This window comes from Salmo trutta, chromosome 26 (assembly GCF_901001165.1).
Source record: "Salmo trutta chromosome 26, fSalTru1.1, whole genome shotgun sequence".
NCBI classification, from domain to species: domain Eukaryota; kingdom Metazoa; phylum Chordata; class Actinopteri; order Salmoniformes; family Salmonidae; genus Salmo; species Salmo trutta.
The window spans coordinates 21,883,367-21,910,483 of record NC_042982.1 but is presented as its reverse complement, the minus strand read 5'-3'; the positions used below and the strand labels follow the sequence as shown (position 1 = coordinate 21,910,483).

The following is a 27,117-nucleotide window of genomic DNA, read 5'->3' as shown; positions in this document are numbered from 1 at the left end:
AGGAGAGTTTACAGTCTAACCAGACACCCAGGTATTTGTAGTTGTCCACATATTCTAAGTCAGAGCCATCCAGAGTAGTGATGCTGGACGGGCGAGCAGGTGCAGGCAGTGATCGATTTGAATAGCATGCATTTAGTTTTACTTGTATTTAAGAGCAGTTGGAGGCCACGGAAGGAGAGTTGTATGGCATTGAAGCTCGTCTGGAGGTTAACACTGTGTCCAAAGAGGGCCCAGAAGTATACAGAATAGTGTTGTCTGCGTAGAGGTGGATCAGACAATCACCAGCAGCAAGAGCAACATCATTAATGTATACAGAGAAGAGAGTCGGCCCGAGAATTGAACCCTGTGGCACACCCATAGAGACTGCAAGAGGTCCGGACAACAAGCCCTCCGATTTGACACACTGAACTCTATCAGAGAAGTAGTTGGTGAACCAGGCGAGGCAATCATTTGAGAAACCAAGGCTGTCGAGTCTGCCAATAAGAATGTGGTGATAAACAGAGTCAAAAGCCTTGGCCAGGTCGATGAATACGGCTGCACAGTAATGTCTCTTATTGATGGCAGTTATGATGTCATTTAGGACCTTGAGCATGGCTGAGGTGCACCCATGACCAGCTCTGAAACCAGATTGCATAGCGGAGAAGGTACGGTGGGATTCGAAATGGTCGGTAATCTGTTTGTTAACTTGGCTTTCGAAGAACCATTAGAAAGACAGGGTAGGATAGATATAGGTCTGTAGCAGTTTGGGTCTAGAGTGTCACCCCCTTTGAAGAGGGGGATGACTGCGGCAGCTTTCCAATCTTTGGGAATCTCAGACGATACAAAAGAGAGGTTAAACAGGCTAGTAATAGGGGTTGCAACAATTTTGGCAGATAATTTTAGAAAGAGAGGGTCCAGATTGTCTAGCCCGGCTGATTTGTATGGATCCAGGTTTTGCAGCTCTTTCAGAACATCAGCTATCTGGATTTGGGTGAAAGAGAAATGGTGGGGGCATTGGCGGGTTGCTGTGAAGGGTGCCGGGCAGTTGCCCGGGGTAGGGGTAGCCAGGTGGAAAGCATTGCCAGCTGTAGAGAAATGCTTATTGAGATTCTCAATTATAGTGGATTTATTGGTGGTGACAGTGTTTCCTAGCCTCAGAGCAGTGAGCAGCTGGGAGGAGGTGCTCTTTTTCTCCATGGACTTTAGTGTCCCAGAACTTTTTTGAGTTAGTACTACAGGATGCAAATTTCTGTTAGAAAAGCTAAGGCTAGCTTTTTCAAACTGCCTGTGTATATTTGTTCCTAACTGCTCTGAAAAGTTGCATATCACTGGGGCTATTCAATGCTAATGCAGAACGCCACAGGATGTTTTTGTGCTGGTCAAGGGCAGACAGGTCTGGAGTGAACCAAGGACTATATCTATTCCTAGTTCAATTTTTTTTGAGTGGGGCATGCTTATTTAAGATGGTGAGGAAGGCACTTTTAAAGAATAGCCAGTTATCATCTACTGACGGGATGAGGTCAATGTCATTCCAGGATACCCCGGCCAGGTCGATTTAGAAAGGCCTGCTCGCAGAAGTGTTTTAGGGAGCGTTTGACAGTGATGAGGGGTGGTCGTTTGGTCGCAGACCCATTACGGATGCAGGCAATGAGGCAGTGATCGCTGAGATCTTGATTGAAAACAGCAGAGGTGTATTTGGAGGGCGAGTTAGTTAGGATGACATCTATGAGGGTGCACATGTTTACGGATTTGGGGTTGTACCTGGTAGGTTCATTGATAATTTGTGTGAGATTGAGGGCATCAAGCTTAGATTGTAGGATGGCTGGGGTGTTAAGCATGTCCCAGTTTAGGTCACCTAGTAGCATGAGCTCTGAAGATAGATGGGGGCAATCAATTCACATATGGTATTGAGGGCACCGCTGGGGGCAGAGGGAGGTCTATAGCAAGCGGCAACAGTGAGAGACTTGTTTATGGAAAGGTGAATTTTTAGAAGTAGAAGCTGGAATTGTTTGGGTACAGACTTGGATAGTAATACAGAACTCTGCAGGCTATCTTTGCAGTAGATTGCAACAACGCCCCCTTCGGCAGTTCTATCTTGGCGGACAATGTTATAGTTAACGTTGGAGATTTCGGGGTTTTTGGTGGTTTTCCTAAGCCAGGATTTAGACACGGCTAAGACATCCGGGTTGGCAGAGTGTGCTGAAGCAGTGAGTAAAACAATCTTAGGGAGTAGGCTTCTAATGTTAACATCCATGAAACCAAGGCTTTTACGGTTACAGAAGTCAACAAATGAGAGCACCTGGGGAGTGGGAGTGGAGCTAGGCACTGCAGGACCTGGATTCACCTCCACATCACCAGAGGAACAGAGGAGAAGTAGGATAAGGGTACGGCTAAAGGCTATACGAACTGGCCATCTAGCACGTTCGGAACAGAGAGTAAAAAGAGCAGGTTTCTGGACACGATAGCATAGATTCAAGGCATAGTGTACAGACAAAGGTAAGGTAGGATGAGAGTACATTAGAGATAAACCTAGGCATTGAGTAATGATGAGAGAGACATAGTCTCTAGAGACGTTTAAACCAGGTGATGTCATAGTATATGTAGGAGGTGGAACAACATGGTTGGTTAAGGCATATTAAGCAGGGCTAGAGGCTCTACAGTGAAATTAGACAGTAATCACTAACCAGGACAGTAATGGACGAGGCATATTGATATTAGAGAGAGGCATGCGTAGCCAAGTGAACATATGGGTCCAGTGAGTGGTTGGGCTGACTGGGGACACGGTGATTCAGACAGTTAGCAGGCCGATGCTAACAAGCTAACAGTTAGCAGACCGTGTTAGCAAGCAAGCAGTTGGCAGACCGGGGCTAGCAGTTAGCAGACCGGGGCAGGCAAGCTAGCAGTTACCAAACCTGGGGCAAGCTAGTTAGCCTTTGGGGGACGTCGCGATGGAGGTAAGTCTGTTTTTGCCTCTTCGTGCGGTGACGTCGATAGACCAGTCGTGGAATTAGTAGGTTTCCAAGTAGCTCTAGGTAGCTAGTAGGCCGCGGTTAGCAGAATGGGCCTTCAGCGGACGTCACACCTGAGGGGCCTGTTGGAATCCTCGGGCAGATTATGTCGGTATTCCAGTCGTAGCGGATCGGCGGGGTTCTGTGCCCCGTACCGGCAGTAGAAGGGGTCCGGATATTGTAGCCCAGGAGTGGGCTTCGGTGGTAGCAGCGGAGACCTGGCCGTCCTAGCTTCAGGCTAATTGGTGCTTGCTCCGGGATGAAACTCTAGCCGGGATTGAGGTTAGCTAGTTGCGAAGATCCAGATGAAAATGTTCAGAGTTTGCGGTAGGAATCCGGGGGATATGGGGGAAAAAATAAAAATAATAATAGGTCCGTTATGCTCTGGTTTGAGTCACGTTGTTTGAACTGGCGAGAGCTTTCCGAGCTAAAGGTTAGCTGATGACCGCTAGCAATGGTTTGCTGACTGATAGCTGGTAGGTAGTTCGCTGGCTAGCTTCAGTTGAGGGATTCCAGATCTGAAGTAAATAGAAATACTTTAGAAAACAAAACTGATCCACGCCACATTGGGTGAGGTGGGTTGCAGGAGAGTATTTAGAAGTTGAGGTTTCGGAAAATATTTTTAAAAGATATGCGAAGTAAAATATGTAAAAATATATATACAAGGGACATGACAGGACAAAGACGTCTGACTGCTACACCAGACAGACAGCCATACTCCACTCCAGAGGTCTTGGGTCTTCCACTCCCCAGGACAGGTAGGCACACTGACCAGAGAGATGCCTGTTCATAGAGGTCCTAGTGGGGGTTGAACACTCCTCTTCCAGTTCCACAGTAGAGAGGAGGTCCCTCCCTGTACAGTCCCAGTCGAGGGAACCCATACCCTGTAAAACGCCAATTTCCCTGAGCAGCCTGAGCATCCCTGAATCCGTCTGCACATCAGAACGCTAACTTGGCTCCCGAAATGAAGTCATTATTTTTATTAGAAACAAAAGTTTTTCATCAGCCAGGCCTGGACTGGAGCATAACTTTAACTGAACCCAACTGGAGGCTTCCCCCACTGAGACAGACTGCAGACAGGCCTCACTCCTACATCTATCTCTCCCTTTCACTGAAATTACTAGAGAGACCACAGTGCTAAAATCATTATATGGTACTATGTGCCTATACCAAATTGTCTGGACTGGTGCAGTCCTTGGTGTATTGGCTATCTCAAGGTCACTGGTACAATTCTGGCTCAGACTTGCTCTGACTTTCAAACATCAATATTTCTATGCTTCTCAGACAACTCTCAGGAAATAGACCTCTGACTCAGTGCTATTCTTCAGGAGCTAGTCATTTCAAGCAACGCCCATATTCTTCCCTATGATATGGAAAGTGAGTTTCCACTGTGTGAGATTGATCTTGATGTGCTCTCGTCGGACTACACGGAACATATACACCTATAAATAGTCCCAGTTTCAAACACTCATTTGTGGTCATAAAGAGTCTGTTTCCGATTTTATGCAGTATGTTTTATATTCATATCAAGTCACAATATACAGTCACAACAGTCATTATACACTGAACAATAATATAAACGCAACATGTAAAGTGTTGGTCCCATGTTTCATGAGCTGAAATAAAAGATCCCAGACATTTTCCATAGGCACAAAAATATTATTTATCTCAAATGTTGTGCACAAATTAGTTTACATCCCAAGTTGTGAGCATTTCTCCTTTGCCAAATAATCCATCCACCTGACAGTGGCATATCAAGAAACTGATTAAACAACTATATTCAGCAACTTCACACAGCCATTGAAGGGGAGTGGGACAATATTCCACAGGCCACAATCAACAGCCTGATCAATTATATGCGAAGGAGATGTAGTGCTGCATGAGCGAATGGTGGTCATACCATGTACTGACTGGTTTTCTGACCCACACCCCTACTTTTTTGCTAAGGTATCTGTGACCGACAGATGCATATCTCAAATCAAATAGTATTAGTCACATGCGTCGAATACAACCTTACAGTGAAATGCTTACTTACGAGCCCCTAACCAAAAATGCAGTTTCAAAAAATACGGATAAGAATAAAAAAATTAAAGAAACAAGTAATTAAAGAGCAGCAGTAAATAACAATAGTGAGACTATATACAGGGGGGTACCGGTACAGAGTCAATATGCGGGGGCACCGGTTAGTTGAGGTAATATGTACATGTAGGTAGAGTTATTAAAGTGACTATGCATAGATGATAACTTAGAGTAGCAGCGGTGTAAAAGAGGAGGAGGGGGGGCAATGCAAATAGTCTGTGTAGCCATTTGATTAGTTGTTCAGGCTTGGGTGTAGAAGCTGTTTAGAAGCCTCTTGGACCTAGACATGGTGCTCCGGTACCGCTTGTCGTGCGGTAGCAGAGAGAACAGTCTATGACTAGGGTTGCTGGAGTCTTTGACAATTGTTAGGGCCTTCCTTTGACACAGACTGGTATAGAGGTCCTGGATGGCAGGAAGCTTGGCCCCAGTGATGTACTGGGCCGTTCACACTACCCTCTGTAGTGCCTTGCGGTTGGAGGCCGAACAGTTGCCATACCAGGCTGTGATGCAACCTGTCAGGATGTTCTCGATGATGGTGCAGCTGTAGAACCCTTTGAGGATCTGAGGACCCATGCCAAATCTTTTCAGTCTCCAGAGGGGGAATAGGTTTGGTCGTGCCCTCTTCACGACTGTCTTGGTGTGTTTGGACCATAATCGTTTTTTGGTGATGTGGACATGAAGGAACGTGAAGCTCTCAACCTGCTCCACTGCAGCCCCGTCAACGAGAATGAGGGTGTGCTCGGTCCTCCTTTTCCTGTAGTCCACAATCATCTCCTTTTGTCTTGATCACGTTGAGGAAGAGGTTGTTGTCCTGGCACCACACGGCCAGGTCTCTGACCTCCCTATAGGCTGTCTCGTCGGTGATCAGGCCTACCAATGTTGTGTCATCGGCAAATTTAATGATGGTGATGGAGTGGTGCTTGGCCTTGCAGTCATGAGTGAACAGGGAGTACAGGAGCAGACTGAGCACACACCCCTGAGGGGCCCCTATGTTGAGGATCAGCGTGGGGGATGTGTTGTTACCTACCCTTTATCACCTGGGGGCGGCCCGTCAGGAAGTCCAGGATCCAGTTGCAGAGGGAGGTGTTTAATCCCAGGGTCCTTAGCTTATTGATGAGCGTTGAGGGCACTATGGTGTTGAACTCTGAGCTGTAGTCAATGAATAGCGTTCTCACATAGGTGTTCCTTTTGTCCAGGTGGGAAAGGGCAGTGTGGAGTGCAATAGAGATTGCATCATCTGTGGATCTGTTGGGGCTGTATGCAAATTGAAGTGGGTCCAGGGTTTCTGGGTGTTGATAATGGTGTTGATGTGAGCTATGACCAGCCTTTTCGAAGGACTTCATGGTTACAGACGTGAGTGCTACGGGTCGGTAGTCGTTTAAGCAGGTTACCTTAGTGTTCTTGGGCACAGGCACTATGGTGGTATGCTTAAAACATGTTGGTATTACAGACTGACAGGGAGAGGCTGAAAATGTCAGTGATGACACTTGTCAGTTGGTCAGCGCATGCTCGCAGTACACGTCCTGGTAATCCGTCTGGCACTGCGGCCTTGTGAATGTTGACCTGTTTAAAAGGTCTTACTCACATCGGCTGCGGAGAGCGTGATCACACAGTCTTCCGGAACAGCTGATGCTCTCATGCATGTTACACTGTTATTTGCCTCGAAGCGAGCATAGAAGTAGTTTAGCTCATCTGGTAGGCTTGTGTCACTGGGCAGCTCTCCCTTTGTAGTCTGATTGTTTGCGAGCCCTGCCACACCCGGCTAGCGTCAGAGCCGGTGTAGTACGATTCAATCTTAGTCCTGTAATGATGCTTTTCCTGTTTGATGGTTCGTCGGAGGGCATAGCGAGATTTCTTATAAGCATTCGGGTTAGAGTACCGCTCCTTGAAAGCGGCAGCTCTAGCCTTTAGCTCAGTGCGGATGTTGCCTGTTATCCATGGCTTCTGGTTGTGGTATGTACGTACGGTCAATGTGGGGACGACGTCCTCGATGCACTTATTGTTGAAGCCAATGAATGATGTGGTGTACTCCTCAAAGTCATCGGAGGAATCCCGGAACATATTCCAGTCTGTGCTAGCAAAACAGTCCTGTAGCTTAGCATCTGCTTCATCTGAGCACTTTTTTATTGATCTAGTCACTGCTTTAATTTTTGCTTATAAGCAGGAATGAGGAGGGGAGAGCTTTGTATGTGTCTCTGTGTGTGGAGTATAGGTGGTCCAGAGTTATTTTTACTCTGGTTGCACATATAACATGCTGATAGAAATTTGGTAAAATGGATTTAAGTTTCCCTGCATTAAAGTCCCTGGCTACTAGGAGCGCCGCATCTGGGTGAGCGTTTTCTTGTTTGCTTATAGCGAATACAGCTCATTCAATGCTGTCTTAGTGCCAGCCTCCGACTGTGGTGGTTTGTAAACAGCTATGAAAAATACAGATAAACTCTCTAGGTAGGTAGTGTGGTCTACAGTTTATCATGAGATACTCTACCTCAGGCGAGCAATAGCTCGAGACCTCCTTAGATATCGTGCAATAGCTCGAGACCTCCTTAGATATCGTGCACCAGCTGTTATATATCTGTATTCCCAGTCAGGTGAAATCATAGATTAGGGCCTAATTTAATTCATTTCAATTGACTGATTTCCTTATATGAACTGTAACTCGGTAAAATCTTAAATTGTTGCATGCCGTGTTTATATTTTTGTCCAGTATAATTAGATGTTAATTCCTGTGGAGGTATGCTTGCGTCACATACTTTATTGAATAGACAGAATCATTTACAGTTTTTTCCTCACTCGAAGAAAGGCTAAATTAAGTGATTTATATTTCTATGCGGTATAGTGCAGAGTCGGTCATAAGGTTTTTATCAAGTGTGGATTTTTCTGCTCCTTTTACGTCGTGTTGCTCTTATTAGTGAAGGTGGGAAACAACATCACTTCACTTCACTGATCCTCAACACTGGGGCCCCACAAGGGTGCGTGCTCAGCCCCCTCCTGTACTCCCTGTTCACCCATTACTGCGCAGCCATGCACACCTCCAACTCAATCAGCAAGTTTGCAGACGACACAACAGAAGTGGGCTTTATTATCAACAACGACGAGACAGCCTACAGGGAGGTCACTCGGGGGCACTCGGAGTGTGGTGTCAGGAAAACCTCACTCAACGTCAACAAAACAAAGGAGATGATCATGGACTTCTGGAAACAGCAGAGGGAGCACCCCCCATCCACATCGATGGGACAGCAGTGGAGAAGGTGGAACGTTTTTTAAGTTCCTTGGCGTACACATCACAGACAAACTGAAATTGTCCACCCACACAGACGGTGGTGAGGAAGGCACAACAGCGCCTCTTCAACCTCAGGAGACTAAAGAAATTTGGCTTGTCACTTAAAACCCTCATAAACTTTTACAGATGCACAATTGAGAGCATCCTGTCGGGCTGTATTACCGCCTGGTACGGCAACTGCACCGCCCACAACCTCAAGGCTCTCCAGAGGGGAGTGAGGTCTGCACAACGCATCACCAGGGGTAAACTACCTGCCCTCCAGGACACCTACAGAATCCCATGTCGCTGGAAGGCCAAAAAGTTAATCAAGGACAACAACCACCCTAGCCACTGCCTGTTCACCCCGTTACCATCCAGAAGGCGAGGTCAGTACAGGTGTATCAAAGCTGGGACCGAGAGACTGAAAAACAGCTTCTAAGGCCATCAGACCTCCTACATTCAGACTCAAAATCATCGGCCACTTTAATAAATGGATCACTAGTCACTTTAATAATGCCACTTTTTAATAATGTTTACATATCTTGCATTACTCATCTCATATGTATATACTGTATTCTATGCCATCTATTGTATCTTGCCTATGCCACTCGGTCATTGCTCATCCATATATTTATATGTACATATTCTTATTCCATCCCTTTACTTAGATTTGTGTGTGTTAAGTAGTTGTTGTTGAATTGTTAGATTACTTGTTAGATATTATTGCACTGTTGGAACTTAACATATGCTAACCATGTGTATGTGATCAATAAAATTTGATATGATTCATGACACAGCAGGGGCGAAACGCTCCTTGTGAATGCCAGTTACTTTAAAGTTAGATATAGTGTGATTCTAGCCTTGAGCTAATTTACCGCAGGCTGCGTCTCTGCTGCAGTTTTATTCAACCTGGCTCATTTTCTAGTCCCTTTATACTTCAGAGAAACAGCTTGCCTTGTAAATAGATACTGGTACTTCCACACTTTTGGTGTAATGATAGTGAAAATGGCTGTTGTCCTATAAACTTCTGGATATCAATTGATGTCTGATAAATAATTATTTATCAACAAATGTTATGAACTAGATGGAAAACAACTATAGTAAGATGTACGATATTCAATTACTTTTCTTTTTATTTGTTTGATTTTCTCTTCCTGTTGCTTGGACGATTAACCAGAGTATAGGTGTCTTATACTAACTGCATATTTCCCATTTCTCTCCTCTCTGTCTGTCCAGATGAAGCTGTGGAACAAGTACAAGGTGACCAGTATTCCCTCGCTGGTGTTTGTGGATGCAGCCACAGGGAAGGTGGTGTGTCGGAACGGACTACTGGTGGTGAGAGATGACCCCAAAGGTAAATATCCTCAGTCAGACTGAGCCTCAGCACTGAGCAACTGCACGGGCACCGGCACACAGACACACACACGCGCAAACAAGCATACAGTTTATTACATGAAAAATGCCTCGTCAGAATTTCATATTGCGAAGTTTCTGTGCCACATCCTTCACCAGTTGGAGAGCTGGCCATATTTCTCAATTTGTGTCCTGTTCTGGTATTGCATGAATATTATAAAGTTCCCTGTCTTATTCCCACATCTGCAGACCTATAATTTCCCTGCTTTTAAGTGGGAGACTGCCTGTTCGCAAGAGCAGACTTGCATTCCTTTCTGGTACATGAGAGGATGTCCTCTCATGGCCAAAAAATCACAATATTTTGACATCCTGCTCTTTAGAGCCCTTATTGCACAACATGAGAAAGGCCCATTAGTCAGAGAGGGGGTGTTCCAAAAAAGGTCCAAATACAAATTCCATCTAGACACCGTTGCCCAAGATGACACACAAAACAATACATACCTCGGCCTAAACATCAGCGCCACAGGTAACTTCCACCAAGCTGTGAACGAGCTGAGAGACAAGGCAAGAAGGGACTTCTATACCATCAAAAGGAACATCAAATTTGACTTACCAATTAGGATTTCGCAAGAAATACTCAAATCAGTTATAGAACCCATTGCCGTTTATGGTTGTGAGGTCTGGGATCTGCCTGCCAACCCAGAATTCACAAAATGGGACACACACCAAATTGAGACTGCATGCAGAATTTTGCAAAAATATCCTCAGTGTACAACGTAAAACACCAAATAATGCATGCAGAGCAGAATTAGTCCGATACCCGCTAATAATCAAAATCCAGAAAAGAGACGTTAAATTCTACAACCACCTAAAAGGAAGCGATTCCCTAACCTTCCATAACAAAACAATCACCTACAGAGAAATTAACCTGGAGAAGAGCCCCCTAAGAAAGCTGGTCCTCGGGCTCTGTTCACAAACAGAGCCCCAGGACAGCAACACAATTAGACCCAACCAAATCATGAGAAAACAAAAAGATAATTACTTGACACATTGGAAAGAATTAACAAAAAAACTGAGCAAACTAGAATGCTTTTGGCCCTAAACAGAGAGTATATAGTGGCAGAATACCTGACCACTGTGACTGACCCAAACTTAAGGAAAGCTTTGACTATGTACAGACTAAGTGAGCATAGCCTTGCTATTAAGAAAGGCCGCCGTAGGCAGACCTTGAGGACAGGCTATGTGCACACAGCCCACAAAATGAGGTGGAAACTGAGCTGCACTTCCTAACCTCCTGCCAAATGAATGACTATATTAGAGAGATATTTCTCTCAGATTAACAGAGCCACAAAAATTCGAAAGCAAACCCAAATTTGATAAACTCCCATATCTACTGGGTGAAATACCACAGTGTGCAATCACAGCAGCAAGATTTGTGACCTGTTGCCACAAGAAAAGGGCAACCAGTGAAGAACAAACACCATTGTAAATACAACCCATATTTGTTTTATTTATTTTCCCTTTTGTCCTTTAACTATTTGCACATCATTACAACACTGTATATAGATGTAATATGACATTTGAAATGGCTTTATTCTTTTGGAACTTCTGTGAGTGTAATGTTTACTGTACATTTTTGTTTATTTCACTTTTGTTTATTATCTACTTCACTTGCTTTGGCAAATTTAACATATGCTTCCCATGCCAATAAAGCCCTTGAATTGAATTGCGAGGGAGAGTGGAGAGAGTAGGCATGGTGGCAGTAGAACACGTGGTGCAGGGGAATGGATTTCACGAGCTGAACTGTATGACAGATCCTCTGTCTGCTTAATGAATCCCAGTCTCCATCCCAGCCCACAGTAGACTGCAAACTGTATCATTCCCATGATTCATTAACACCAACTAGATGTGGTAAAGAAGAGATTCATCCATCCCCTCCTCTTTCAGAGTTGTTAGAGGTTAGCGGTAGCAGAAAAGAGGTGTGTTTGCGTTGTAGTGAGGAAGGGAGACGGGGGTTACAGGTGGGGTAGTAAGAGTTTGAGGTGGGCTGGGGGGTAAGGGGGAGGGTGGTTGAGAATTCAGGACACTCTCTCTTTCAGCATTGTGAAAGGGCCTAGCTGTCTTAAGTGGAGGAGAAGTTGCCTGCAGCACCAGGAAGGAGGGCACTTTTACAGTGTGAATGGGGACAACAATAAAAGGCTGCAGAGGCAGTGGGGATGTGTCAGCCCTGCCTAATGAAGGCCTATAGAGGAAGGCCCACATAAAGGAACCTTTACAGCCCTGCCTACAGAGCTTTATTTATGATTACACCTTATTATTTGGTCATCCCAAATGCATCTCTTGTGCTTGACACTAACAATGAAGACACCTTGAAAAAGAAACGAGAGGGAGTAAGGCTGGCAGCGCTCCCTGTTCCTATATGGGAAATTGAAAAGCATGGCTTTCAATAATCATTCAAATCTAATTTTGCATTTGTTGTGCGGTCCCATTTCCAAACACAGATGACATGGATTACAAAAGAGCTTGTGAGTAGGAGACACACTGGGTTTAGGTGTTTGTATGACAAATGCTGGGCACATGTGCATGTATTTCATATCTAATAGCTGTGCCAGGGGGATGGAGAGAGTGCTCTGGTTTTGAATGGGGAGTTTCTCACACACAGAAAAAGCTCTTCTCTGTTCACTAATCAGACCCTTGTCTCTCTATCCTTTCTCCCCAACACCAAACCCTCCCTCCCACCCTACTTCTCCCTCATTCCCTCACCCCCTCTTCACCTCTGTCCTTTTCTCCCTCCTCCCCCCTTGCTCCCCCTCTCTCAGGCCTGGAGTTCCCCTGGGGGCCCAAGCCCTTTGCGGAGGTGGTGGCAGGCCCTCTACTCAGGAACAACAGGCAGACGACAGACATCAGCTCCCTGGAGGGCCACTATGTGGGAGTGTACTTCTCAGCACACTGGGTAAGTGGTGGGGGGGCCGGGAAGGACACACACACGCAGGGAGGGAGGGAGGGAGGGAAAGGACCCTCATTTTCCTTTTCAGGCACCCAGCTGTCCTCTGATATGAGCAGTAGCCTTATGAAAGCCAGGGCGGGACGGCAGGGCACAGCGGGAGGAAACACAGCAGCCGGTAGCCAGGGAATGGACAGAGTAGTTCGGGGACTTCCATTGTCTGGGACTACAGTAGCTAGTTATCCCACTCCTTGCCGTCATCACCAACTAGTGCCCTTTTAAAGTGGGCAGTGGGCGTCAGATCCATTGTCTCTGTCAGTGCTGGGCTTGCCCATCCGTGTGAAGGTTGTGACTTGGTGATGCATGAAAGGCTTGTGTCACTGATGAGCTCAGCTGATGACACACACACACACACACACACACACACACACACACACACACACACACACACACAGGCCGCAGACGCCCCTCCAGCTGCCAGTGCTGCTTTCAGCTCCAGAGACCAGTCAGCACCTAGCCATAACGCACTGACTGGCCCACTTTCCAAACCAATACAAATTTGTACATTTTATTTGTCACATGCTTCACAAACAACAGGTGTAGGACTAACAGTGAAATGTTTACTTACAGGTCCTTTTCCAACGATGCAGAGTTAAAGATAAAATAGAAATAGTGACATGAGGAATAAATACACAGTGAATAACAATAACGAGTAAAAATAGCATGGCTATATACAGGGAGTACCAGTTCCAAGTCAATTTGCAGGGGTACGAGGTAACTATGTACATATATAACTACAAAAGCTATGACAATGGAGCTGGAGGGGATGGCTGCCATTTTACGGGCTCCTAACCAACTTTGCTATTTTGTGTGTTTTTATGCATTGTTTATGCATATTAGTACATAATGTTGCTGCTACCGTCTCCTATGACCGAAAAGAGCTTCTGGATATCAGAACAGCGATTACTCACCTCGAATGGACGAAGATTTTTTCTTTAATGAGTCCGACGTGAAGGATATACTGTTTCTCCGAAGACCAGGCCCAAATCCCTGTCATTCGCGTGAAGAAAAGACAGAGGTACAGGGGGCGGAGATCGGTGTGCTTTGTGAGAATTCGTCAGCGAGTGCGTAACCCGCCTCTACCACCTGTTCTATTGGCCAATGTGCAATCTCTGGAGAATAAACTGTATGAGCTCCGTTCGAGACTATTCTACCAACGGGACATTAACTGAAATATGTTATGTTTCACAGAATCGTGGTTGAACAACGACACGGATAATATACATTTGGTTGGATTTTCCGTGCATCGGCAGGACAGAACTGCTACGTCCGGTAAGACGAGGGGTAGTGGTGTGTGTCTATTTGTCAATAACAGCTGCTGATCAATGTCGAATATTAAGGAAGTCTCGGTATTGCCCGCCTGAGGTAGAGTACCTCATGATAAGTTGTAGACCACACTATCTATCAAGAGTTTATCTATATTTTTCGTAGCCATCTATTTACCACCACAAACCGATGCTGGCACTAAGGCCGTACTTAACAAGCTGTGTAAGGCCATATGCAAACAAGAAAATGCTCATCCAGAAGCAGCGCTCCTAGTGGCCGGGGACTTTAATGCGGGAAAACTTAAATCCGTTTTACCTAATTTCTCCCAGCATGTCACCTGTGCAACCAGAGGGAAAACAACTCTAGACCACCTTTACTCCACACACAGAGATGCATACAAAGCTCTCCCTCGCCCTCTATTTGGCAAATCTGACCATAATTCTATCCTCCTGCTTACAAGCAAAAACTAAAGCAGGAAGTACCAGTGACTCGCTCAATACGGAAGTGGTCAGATGATGCAGATGCTACGCTACAGGACTGTTTTGCTAGCACAGACTGGAATATGTTCCGGGATTCATCCAATGGCATTGAGGAGTATATCACCTGAGTCACCGGCTTCATCAATAAGTGCATCAACGACGTTGTCCCCACAGTGACCGTATGTACATATCCCAACGAGAAGTCATGGATTACAGGCAACATCCGCACCGAGCTAAAGGCTAGAGCTGCCGCTTTCAAGGAGTGGGACACTGATCCGGACGCTTATAAGAAATCCCGCTATGCCCTCAAAAGAACCATCAAACAGGCAAAGTGTCAATACAGGACTAAGATTGAATCCTACTACACTGGCTCTTATGCTGGTCGGATGTGGCAGGGCTTGCAAACCATTACAGACTGCAAAGGGAAACCCAGCCGCGAGCTGCCCAGTGACGCGAGCCTACCCGACAGGCTAAATGCCTTTTTATGCTCGCTTCGAGGCAAGCAACACTGAAGCATGCATGAGAGCACCAGCTGTTCTGGGCGGCTGTGTGATCACGCTCTCCGTAGCTAATATGAGCAAGACCTTTTAAACAGGTCAACATTAGCAAGGCCGCAGGGCCAGACGGATTACCAGGACATGTACTCCGAGCATGTTAGACCAACTGGCAAGTGTCTTCACTGACATTTTCAACCTCTCCCTGGCTGACTCTGTAATACCTACATGGTTCAAGCAGACCACCATAGTCCTTGTGCCCAAGAAATCGAAGGTAACCTGCCTAAATGACTACCGCCCCCTAGCACTCATGTCGATAGCCATGAAGTGCTTTGAAAGGCTGGTCATGGCTCACATCAATACCATCATCCTGGAAACCCTGGACCCACTTCAATTCGCAAACCGCCCCAACAGATCCACAGATGACGCAATCTCAATCGCACTCCACACTGCCCTTTCCCGCCCTTTCCTACCTGGACAAAAGGAACACCTATGTGAGAAGGCTGTTCATTGACTACAGCTCAGCGTTCAACACCATAGTGCCTACAAAGCTCATCACTAAGCTAAGGACCCTGGGACTAAACACCTCCCTCTGCAACTGGATCCTGGACTTCTTGACCAGCTGCCCCCAGGTGATAAGGGTAGGCAACAACACATCTGCCACGCTGATCCTCAACATGGGGGCCCCTCAGGGGTGTGTGCTTAGTCCCCTCCTGTACTCCCTGTTCAGCCATGACTGTGTTACCAAGCACGACTCCAACATCATAATTAAGTTTGCTGACGACACAATGGTGGTGGCCTGATCACCGACAACGATGAGACATCCTATAGGGAGGTCAGAGACCTGGCAGTGTGGTGCAAGGACAACCACCTCTCCCTCAATGTGAGCAAGACAAAGGAGCTGATCGTGGACAACAGGAAAAGGAGGGCCGAACAGTCCCCCATTAACATCGGGGCTGTAGTAGAGCGGGTCGTGAGTTTCAAGTTCCTTGATGTCCACATCAACAACAAACTATCATGGTCCAAAAACACCAAGAAAGTTGTGAAGAGTGTACGACATTGCCTTTTCCTCCTCTGGAGACTGAAAAAATTTGGCATGGGTCCCCAGATCCTCAAAAATGTTCTACAGCTGCACCATCGAGAGCATCCTGACCGGTTGCATCACTGATTGGTATGGCAACTGCCCGTTAGGTGCTACAGAGGGTAATGCGTACTGCCCAGTACATCACTGGGGCCAAGCTTCCTGCCATCCCTGTTCTCTCTGCTACCGCACAACAAGAGGTACCGGAGCGCCAAGTCTCGGTCCAAAAGGCTTCTTTACAGCTTCTACCCCCAAGCCACAAGACTGACAAACAATTAAATTGCACCCCGGACTATTTACATTGACCCCCTCCCCCCTTTGTTTGTACACTGCTGCTGCTCGCTGTTTGTTTATCTATGCATTGTCACTTTACCCCTACCTACATGTACAAATGACCTTGACTAACCTGTACCTCCGCACATTGACTCGGTTCCAGTACCTCCTGTACTGGAACCGAGTCAATGTGAAGTACTGGAACTTCACATTCAGGTTCCAGTACCCCCTGAAATGGCCAGCACTTGGCCAGGGGATTACTTTTTACCAACAACCTGAAGTGACCCTCGACAGGATAGAGTAGGCGACCCAGTTCCTCACTGACTTTACCCTCGTCACTAGCTTATATGTGTGTGAGCGCCGTGTTTGTGTCACTGAGGCTGAGAAGGAAATGGAGAATGGAAAGAGAGAATATACTGTAAGAGGGAGAGACTGATGAGTGAGACTGGTCTGGTTTGTTTTCTTCAGCCACAGATCTCCCACCGCTGGCACTCTGATACCATCTTAATGCCAGCCGCTCTGCTCCTCCATGCTCGCACGCACTCATGGAGGGAACACAACACACACACACACACTAGACCAGAGACTATGAAGTCATTCTCCCTGCTTGACTTGAGAGGGCTCTCAAAATACACACTCACAACAACAGATGCCTCCAAGCCAAGACCATCCTTAGTTCAATCCTGAGCACTTAGGTTCTCACATCTGAATGGCCCAGGAAACAAAATAAAATGTTAGTCCTGGTTTCTGGTGAAACATTGGAGTGACGTATTGCAGAGAGTCAGTCAGAAAACACACCCAAGGCCATGTTGACCTCAACAACTACACATCCGTCGTCATCAGTATATATATATATATATATATACACACAGTTGTATAGAGACAGATTAATATAGGTCATTCTGGAAACTGTGTTTGTGTTGTCCCTGCAGTGCCCTCCATGCCGCAGTCTGACCCGGGTGCTGGTAGAATCATATCGCACTGTGAAGGAATCGGGTCAGAAGTTTGAGATAGTGTTCGTCAGCGCTGACAGGTGAGACTCATGCAATATTTCCTTCACACACGCATACACACTCTGTCTCGCGCTCTCTCTGTTGCGCTCTCCCTCTCTCTCTGTTGCTCTCTCGCTCTCTGTCGCGCACATATACATATATATATATATATATATATATATATATATATACATACACATATATATATATATATACATACACATATATATATATATATACATACACATATATATATATATATACATACACATATATATATATATATACATACACATATATATATATATATATACATACACATATATATATATATATATATATATATATATATATATATATATATATATATATATATATATATATATATATATATATATATATATATATATACATACACACACACACACACATTTTTTGTCCATTAAAATAACATCAAATTGATCAGAAATACAGTGTAGACATTGTTAATATTGTAAATGACTATTGGAGCTGGAAACGGTTGATTTAAAAAAAAATGTTTATTTTGATATTTTAATGGAATATTTTAATGGAATATCTACATAGGTGTACAAAGGCCCATTTATCAGCAACCATCACTCCTGTGTTCCAATGGCACGTTGAGTGCCTAGAAGGCCAGCATCCCGGAGTCGCCTCTTCACTGTTGACATTGAGACTGGTGTTTTGCGGGTACTATTTAATGAAGCTGCCAGTTGAGGACTTGTGAGGCGTCTGTTTCACAAACTAGACACTCGAATGTACTTGTCCTCTCGCTCAGTTGTGCACCGGGGCCTCCCACTCCTCTTTCTATTCTGGTTAGAGCCAGTTTGCGCTGTTCTGTGAAGGGAGTAGTACACAGCATTGTACTAGATCTTCAGTTTCATGGCAATTTCTCGCATGGAATAGCCTTCATTTCTCAGAAGAAAGTTATTTGTTTCTGGCCATTTTGAGCCTGTAATCAAACCCACAAATGCAGATGCTCCAGATACTCAACTAGTCTAAAGAAGGCCAGGTGTATTGCTTCTTTAATCAGAACAACAGTTTTCAGCTGTGCTAACATAATTGCAAAAGGGTTTTCTAATGATCAATTAGCGTTCTTAAAATGATAAACTTGGATTAGCTTAACATAACGTGCCATTTGAACACAGGAGTGATGGTTGCTGATAATGGGCCTATGTAGATATTCCATAAAAAATCTGCCGTTTACAGCTACAATAGTCATTTACAACATTAACAATGTCTACACTGTATTTCTGATCAATTTGATGTTATTTTAATGGACAAAAATGTGAATCGACTGAATAAACAGAGTTGACTGACTCTGAGGGTTGTTTTGTGTTTGTCAACCAACGCAGGTCGGAGGAGTCCTTTCAGCAGTACTTCAGTGAGATGCCTTGGTTGGCAGTTCCATACTCAGACGAGGCCCGACGATCACGACTCAACAGACTCTTCGGAATACAAGGTACAACACTATCTCTGATGTCTCCTCCTGTACTCATATACTGAAGTCCTCCTGGACACGAGACTCAGTGAGTATCAAACACTAACTGTCTGGCCAAATGATGTGTTGATGTGGAGAAGCGGCCTAATGGCAGCCAGCTCTGTGTGCTGTTCTGTGCTGTTCTGTGCTGGGTCAGGGTAGGGAACAGTGAACAGATAGCCCTCAAGCTAAAGGAATGTGGGCTGGTAATCAAGTTTACTGTTCCGCTCGCTGAGTAAGGGTCATTTCTCTCTCTCGCTCTGCCTTTCTTTTTCCTTCTCCCAAGGCTTTTTTTCTATAACCCCCCCACCCCCGTCTCTCGCTAATGCCCCACCATCAAGTCTGTCTGTCTGTGTCCGTCTGTCCGTCCGTCCACAGGGGGAGTAGTGTGGTTGTAGTCAAGGTGCTGGCTCATTGCCTCTTCTGCCTGAATGTTAAGAATGCTTGCAGGACTGGTCGATACTGTCCCGCTTCCCCATTCAAACCCCTGTTATTCACACTGGCCCCCACCCATCACCACACACACACACCCTTCCTCCCAGCCAAACACACACTATACACTCTGTCTGTTTCTGATAAGGCTGTTTAATACGGCAGTGAGATTGTAATCTGAAAGACTGTGGGAGAGAAAGGGGTCGGGCGTTATGAAAAATCTCCTGAACAGGGAACGCAGCGGGAGTCTGAGCAGAGAAATGGATAGAGAGAGACAGAGAGCAGAGGCAGGTCAGAGCCTCTGAGGGACTTTAAGCTCCTCCATACCACACAGATAAACAGTGGGAGAGAGACAGCCATATGTGGTGAGAGCAACTGGAAAACATGGAAGAACAGGAGGGGAGGTGGCAGAGTAGCAAGATCTTCAATCCATGATTGTTCTCTCTCCCTGTTTCTATCTTTCTCACTTTCTTTTCCCCTCTCTCCCACCCTCCCTCCCCTCTCCCACCCTCCCTCCCCTCTCTCCCACCCTCCCTCCCCAGGTATTCCCACCCTTATTCTGCTGGACACGGAAGGTCACATGATCACGCGACAGGGCCGTGTGGAGGTGCTGAATGACCCAGAGTGTCGGCTCTTCCCCTGGCACCCCAGGCCCGTACTGGAGCTCAGCGAGTCCAACGCCGTGCAGCTCCACGAGGGGCCCTGCCTCGTGCTCTTTGTGGGTGAGTAGATGAGTGGATGACCATTTCGATGTCAGTCCCTACCATGCACCTCCACGAGAGGCCCTACCTCGTGCTCTTTGTGGGTGAATGGAGGAGCATTCAGTGCTGGTTTCTACCAAAACAATCCTTCAGAATATGTATAGTAGTACATTCTAAAGAATATTGTGCAAGTAGTAAAAGTGAACAGATCAGTTGTAAGGCCGCATGCTATTTTAAAGTTTGAGAACATGCAAGAGTAGGGTAGAGAGAAGGATGAGAAGAAAATTGTCTGTCTGTTAGGCTGTTAGCAGTGAGAGAGATGGCAGAGATGGATGCCATGCTCTGCTAAGTGGCTCAGGCCAAAGTGGACAGGACAGCCAGCAGGCCAGACGACACAATAATAAATCAATGTGAGAATGGAGTGACCGGGTGCACACTGATGACCTCATGATTTCAGGCCACCCTGAGATCAGATCCAAAGGGGTCAGCCACAGACCATCTGCTCTCCTCCGTTTGCCTCCTCACTCGTCTGCTCATCTGTCCGTTCACTCACCCCGTCTCCTCCTTTTGTCTCCTCACTCATCTGTACATCTGTCTGTTCACTCACCCCCTCTCTCCCCCCGTCCTGCACATTCTTTCTCTCCTTTTTCTCATGGCTGGTTTTCTTTCTCTCTTCATCCTGTCCTCTCTCTGGTCTTCATGCTTCACGCCCAGTTTCCTCTCCTCTGTCTCACTCTCTCTCACACACACATTATCTCTCTCAACCTTTACTCTTTATACTCTCTTCATACATTTGACACCTGTGTTTCTCTCTTGTTCAGATGCGGAGGAGGAGGGAGAGCTGGAGCCGGCGAAGGAGCTGATCCAGCCAATCGCAGAGAAGATCATGGCTAAGTACAAAGCCAAGGAGGAGGAGACACCACTGCTCTTCTTCGTGGCTGGAGAGGTTAGATAGTGGACACACACACACACACACACACACACACACAGACACCTCCAGCTGACCTAGATGAGAATATTCACACCTGATGAAATCTGTCTTCACTTTTGGCATTTTAGTTGTTTTGCATTCTTGTCTCGTGTACTGTACATCTCTACTGTGGGCGTCTGTCTCTCTGTGTGATTGCTTGTTGCTATGCTCTGGTATGATGTTCCATCTGCTTTAGTTATCACATATCATAATCCTCTGGTAGAGAACACCAACCGACACAGAAATGTGTGTCTGTGTGTGTTGGGGTGGCAGGTAGCCTAGTGGTTAGAGGGTTGGGCCAGTAACCGAAAGGTTGCCAGATCGAATCCCTGAGCTGACAAGGTAAAAATCTGTCGTTCTGCCCCTGAACAAGGCAGTTAACCCACTGTTTCTAGGTTAACTGCCTTGTTTCTGAGGGATGAAACCCCCTTTCACTTTTATGTGAGGCACACCACACGGCCCATGGCCCAGAATTCAGCTGGCCGTCTGTCTGATGATAGCTGTGCACCTCTCCCTCCCGAATCCCTCTATCCCCCCCTCGATCCTTCCGCCAGCCCTCAGTGCAGGAGGGATCATGGAATTTTCTTAACTCTTGTTATCTCTTGTTTTTCCTTCTCATCCTTTCTGGAGCTTGCGGAGTTAGCAGCAGGGGCAGCGGTAATTACCAGATTAGCTAGCTCCCCTTTTCCTCCTCTCCCCTGCTCACAGGGCTCAGAGCTCGGGGAGGTCAGGACGCTGTCCCATGTCAGATGGTCTAGGTTTCAGCCATGGGGGACTGCCTCTGTCCTGTCTGACCATCTGCCTGGCTGCCTGAGGCCACACGGTTCTCATGACAGCCTTGAAATTCCACGGCCACAGACAGACCGAAGGACGCACGCGTTCACATGTCACAGACAGGCGCTGGGGCTAAGACAAGATACTAACACCCTCTCTCTTTACCGTTCACTTGTTTTGGGGATTTGTTGCATATTAAATGGTATTTCTGTTCATCTGGACTCGACCCATTCTAATGAATGCTTTCTAAGTGCATGTTCAATCTGGCACCCCTAGTAGTCTATAGCAGGCAGGCACAGTTTTCTTCTCATTGTCTGGGTTACATGTAGCTGGATCTGAATTCACCAGCACTGGATCTGTTCCAGACTGGGGTAGTCCCAAATGGCATCCAACTCCCTATATAGTCCTGTCTCCTCTCACGTCACCCCGCTCCTCCGCTCTCTCCACTGGCTTCCAGTTGAAGCTCGCATCCGCTACAAGTCCATGCTGCTTGCCTACGGAGCTGTGAGGGGAACGGCACCTCCGTACCTTCAGGCTCTGATCAGGCCCTACACCCAAACAAGGGCACTGCGTTCATCCACCTCTGGCCTGCTCGCCTCCCTACCTCTGAAGAAGCACAGCTCCCGCTCAGCCCAGTCAAAACTGTTCGCTGCTCTGGCACCCCAATGGTGGAACAAGCTCCCTCACGACGCCAGGACAGCGGAGTCAATCACCACCTTCCTGAAACACCACCTCTTTAAGGAATACCTGGGATAGGATAAAGTAATCCTTCTACCCCCCCCCCCCCCCCCCCCCCCCCGAAAGATTTAGATGCACTATTGTAAAGTGGTTGTTCCACTGGATATCTTAAGGTGAATGCACCAATTTGTAAGTCGCTCTGGATAAGAGCGTCTGCTAAATGACTTAAATGTAAATAGTGCATTACTTTTTAACAGAGCCCTATGGGGAATAGGGTACCATTTTGGATGCAGCCTGTGTATACCCTGTTAGATATCACTCCCTGCCATGGGCCCATTGGGCTCTCTGTTATGCCAGGCAGAGGCTGAGGTTACATGATGGACCCCCATGCAGCCTACAGGGCCCTGGCCTGGTTAAGGCCTGCCTGCATGTGGCTAGACCAGGCCCTGTCTGCCAGCTGCTGGGGAAGGTTTACTGTATCAGTGAGACAGCACTATGCTGGCAGCCCCACAGGGAGAGCCTGGCCTGCAGAAAATGAGAGGGGATCTCATTACCCCGCTATGTCACACAGGGGCTGAGAGAAACTGACTGGCAACCTACAGTAGGACAATTGGAAGACACCCTATTCACACAGAAAATTCATGGGGATTGATTGATGTGTGATTGCAATAAAGATGTCTACTGTAATTTATAAATGTTTCTATCAGTACACTACATGACCAAAAGTATGTGGACAACTGCTCGTCAAACATCTCATTCCAAAATCATGGCCATTAATATGGAGTTGGTCCCCCCTTTGCTGCTATAACAGCCTCTACTCTTCTGGGAAGGCTTTCCACTAGATGTTGGAACATTGCTGCGGGGACTTGCTTCAATTCAGCCACAAGAGTATTAGTGAGGTCGGGTACTGATGTTGGGCAATTAGGCCTGGCTCGCAGTTGGTGTTCCAATTCATCCCAAAGGTGTTCGATGGGGTTGAGGCCAGGGCACTAAGCAGGCCAGTCAAGTTCTCTCTTTATGTAGTGTTGTCCCTCTTGTCGTGATGTGTGTTTTGCCCTATATTTATATATTTATTTTAATCACAGCCCCTGTCCCCGCAGGAAGTCTTTTGACTTTTGGTAGGCCGTCATTGTAAATAAGAATTTGTTCTTAACTGACTTGTCTAGTTAAATAAAGGTTAAATTAAAAATTAAATGTAAAAAAAGTTATTCCACACCGATCTCGACAAACCATTTCTGTATGGATCTTGCTTTGTGCACGGGGGCATTGTCTTGCTGAAACAGGAAAGTGCCTTCCCCAAACTGTTTCCACGAAGTTGGAAGCAGAGAATCGTCTACAATGTCACTGTATGCTGTAGTGTTAAGATTTCCCTTCACTGGAACTAAGGGGCTTAGCCTGAACCATGAAAAACAGCCCCAGACCATTATTCCTCCTCTACCAAATTTTAGTTGGCACTATGCATTTGGGCAGGTAGCGTTCTCCTGGCATCCACCAAACCCAGATTCCAATGGCAGCGAGCTTTACAACACTCCAGTCAACACTTGGCATTGGGCATGATGATCTTAGGCTTGTGTGCGGCTGCTCGGTAATGGGAACTCATTACATGAAACTCCCGACGAACAGTTCTTGTGCTGACTTTGCTTCCAGAGACAGTTTGGAACTCGGTAGTGAGTGTTGCAACCGAGGACAGACTATTTTTACGCGCTTCAGCACTCTGAGCTTGTGTGGCCTACCACTTCGCAGCTGAGCCTTTGTTGCTCCTAAACGTTTCCACTTCACAATAACAGCACTTACAGTTGACCGGGGCAGCTCTAGCAGGGCAGAAATTGTATTAACTGACTTGTTGGAAAGGTGGCATCCAATGACGTCAATGTCACTGAGCTCTTCATCCAATGTCACTGAGCTCTTCAGTAAGGCCATTCTACTGCCAATGTTTGTCTACCAGTGTGGCTGAAATAGCCGAATCCACTAATTTCCACTAATTTGGAGGGGTGTCCGTGTAACAGTATTGCTTCCATCCCTCTCCTCGCCCCTACTTGGGCTTGAACCAGGGAATTTCTGCACACATTGACAGCCACCCTCAAAGCATCGTTACCCATCGCTCCACAAAAGCCGCGGCCCTTGCAGAGCAAGGGGAACAACTACTTCAAGGTCTCAGAGCGAGTGACGTCACCGATTGAAACGCTATTTGCGCGCACCCCGCTAACTAGCTAGCCATTTCACATCGGTTACACTCACCCCCCTTTTGACCTCCTCCTTTTCTGCAGCAACCAGTGATCTGGGTCACAGCACCAATGTGACAGTATTGCTTCCGTCCCTCTCCTCGCCCCTACCTGGGCTCGAACCAGGGACCCTCTGCACACATAGAAACGCTATTAGCGTGCACCCCGCTAACTAGCTAGCCATTTCACATCAGTTACATCCACATACTTTTGTGTATATTATGTTTTTTTTTTTTAAATTGACGGTATTTTCTATATAATTGACTCAATGGCATATTTAGGGTCTAGTTGTTGTCTTTGCCTTGACTCTTCCCAGGTATAACCAGGAATAGGAGATCCTGACAATAGTTTAGTCTGCCGCCAGTCTCACCTGCTAACCTCCCTGACCCCAGGGTTCAAAGGTTGAGGCCTGTGTCACACTGTGTGTTGTGAGCCAGACAGGTTGGCCTCCACTAGTTATTTATGTCCAAGCAGTGTGGTGTTTATAGAAACACTTGTCTCCTGTTTACCTTACTGGCAGTACAGTTCAACAGTTAGAAGAAATTAAACAATTATCAAGAAGCCAATACCCTCACAGGTAAATCCCTATCATTTAGGACAACCATATACCTACTGATTTAAATAATATGTTACATATAACACGTTTCACTAGATCTATCAGCGCTTTACAAGGGCGTTATCTTACAAAGTGTACAGGGTCTAGCTGGCCTATATCCTATCCTTTGATACAGTGATTCGCAGTGACCATGGGTTTCCAGCATCCCATTGATACAGACTGATAGGTCATTGTTCAGCCAATCATATCGCTGTGCCAATTGTATCCTGAATTTTGGAGAACTCTCCAGGCTCTCAAGCTCACCAATCAGTAGGCTGCTGCCCAGGCCGTCTGGCCAATGGGAGCTTCTTATCTTTGAAGGTCCTTGTCTGATGACCGTCGTCTACTCTGTGGAATGCCACAGTGCTACAATGGGCAGAATAAACCTGACATTGTGCAGCAGTAGGTTCCATACGGTAAACACACAGGAACCTTATCACGGCAGTCAGTCAGTGACTGCAGGCCAGACATAGCAGAGCGACTCTTTGTGTTCAGAACTGGGCTGGAGAGGGCGGGGGCTGGCCTCTCTCTCTGTCTCCCTCCTTCTTTCACGGCTGGACTGGTTGCTTCTTATGAAGAACAGTTTACATAGCGTTAGCAGCCACACAAAGGAAGATGCAAGACTTCCCACAGAGAAGAAGACAGCCAGGGAGATTACATCTCTTCATATCTAAGAGGCTGGGAGGCCACGCTGACAGACTCCTCTGTGGTTTCTCTTTCTGTGGTTCCTTTCTAAGGCGATGCCCGAGGATGTATCTTCAATCTGAGCTTGCAAGAGAAGCCTTTAGGGAGGATGTGTGGAGTCACAGATTTTTAAAGCTTGAGAATGTAGCTTGTGGCTACATGAATCATCCTCATAAGTGTAGCAATTACTTTCATTGGATATTTTTATGAACTTTAATAGGTTTAAGACTCAATGGTCTGCTCCCAGATCAGATTTGAGAGATTCAGAGGAATTGAGCTCTCCAGATTTTACATGCCACAGGATAACTCAACTGTTCTGCTAGCAGTTTTGCAACAAGTTGAGGTCAAACTTTGTGTTGGCCTACATACTTGTCCATTTTAAGTAGCAAATCGGCCAAGCTGCTCTTTGAGAAGTCTGAGAGCTGATTGTGCAGTTTAATCCATGTTTAGTTTGAATTGTTTTACTGCTATTTTGCCAGCTAACAGGAGTGTTCGTCCAAAAAAGGAAAACATTTGAAAAGCTGTGATTTAATGAGTGCCAAGCTTTTGTGACAGTGCCACCCTGTGGTCGTTTCCTGTAACTTCTGTATTTTTAAATCATCTTTTCCATATGAAATTGTTCTATCTCTTCCAAGCCTCTTTCACCCAGAGGGCTTAGTTGAGGGGAAGTCAGCTCATCCTGTCATGAGGAAGCAAGAGACCATCTCAGTCGATGTTAGATACTAGTCTGGCGGCATGTAGCCTAGCGGTTAAGAGCGTTGGGACATTAAACGAAAGGTCGCTGATTCGAATCTCCGAGCTGACTAGGTGAAAAATCTGTCGGTGCCCTTGAGGAAGGCACTTAACACTAATTTATTCTGTAAGTCGCTCTGGATAAGAGCATCTGCTAAATGACAGAGCTGAAATGTGCGACCTCACATAAATCAACAAAAGTCTTGACTGACTGGAACTAATGCAGCTTTGTTGATTTACTAACTGAAATGACATGCTATTGCAAGTATTGCCAAAAAGAGCCGGTGTTATTTTCTCTCTGAATAATTGATTGCCCCTCCAAGTGAGTGGGCTGGGGAGCTGCTGCCTGTCTGCTGTGGTGTTATAGTGAGTTATTCCTGCTGTCTTATGATTCTAGGCCCTGTCTGTAATTCCCATTTGTCAAAGGGGTGAGATCAAGCCTGTGGCTGAACAAGGCTTGGATCTGTGTTTGAGGGCTTGTAAAAAGACATTTAGGAAGTGCCGTAGTTCTGTCTCGACTAACTCTGTCGTCAAAGCTCCACCACATGCCCTTTTATACTATTC

At 46.2% G+C, this 27,117-nt stretch overlaps 1 protein-coding gene across 1 annotated transcript in view; it reads left to right on the top strand.

The window, feature by feature from the left end:
- The window catches only part of LOC115163428 (nucleoredoxin), an 83,064-nt gene that overhangs the window by 54,249 nt on the left and 1,698 nt on the right, over nucleotides 1-27,117 (top strand). The window contains exons 2-7 of the mRNA XM_029715282.1: nucleotides 9,562-9,679; nucleotides 12,498-12,631; nucleotides 17,208-17,308; nucleotides 18,641-18,747; nucleotides 19,740-19,919; nucleotides 20,720-20,844. Of these exons, the coding sequence (XP_029571142.1) occupies nucleotides 9,562-9,679; nucleotides 12,498-12,631; nucleotides 17,208-17,308; nucleotides 18,641-18,747; nucleotides 19,740-19,919; nucleotides 20,720-20,844 (765 nt within the window). The remainder of the gene's footprint in view (nucleotides 1-9,561; nucleotides 9,680-12,497; nucleotides 12,632-17,207; nucleotides 17,309-18,640; nucleotides 18,748-19,739; nucleotides 19,920-20,719; nucleotides 20,845-27,117) is intronic.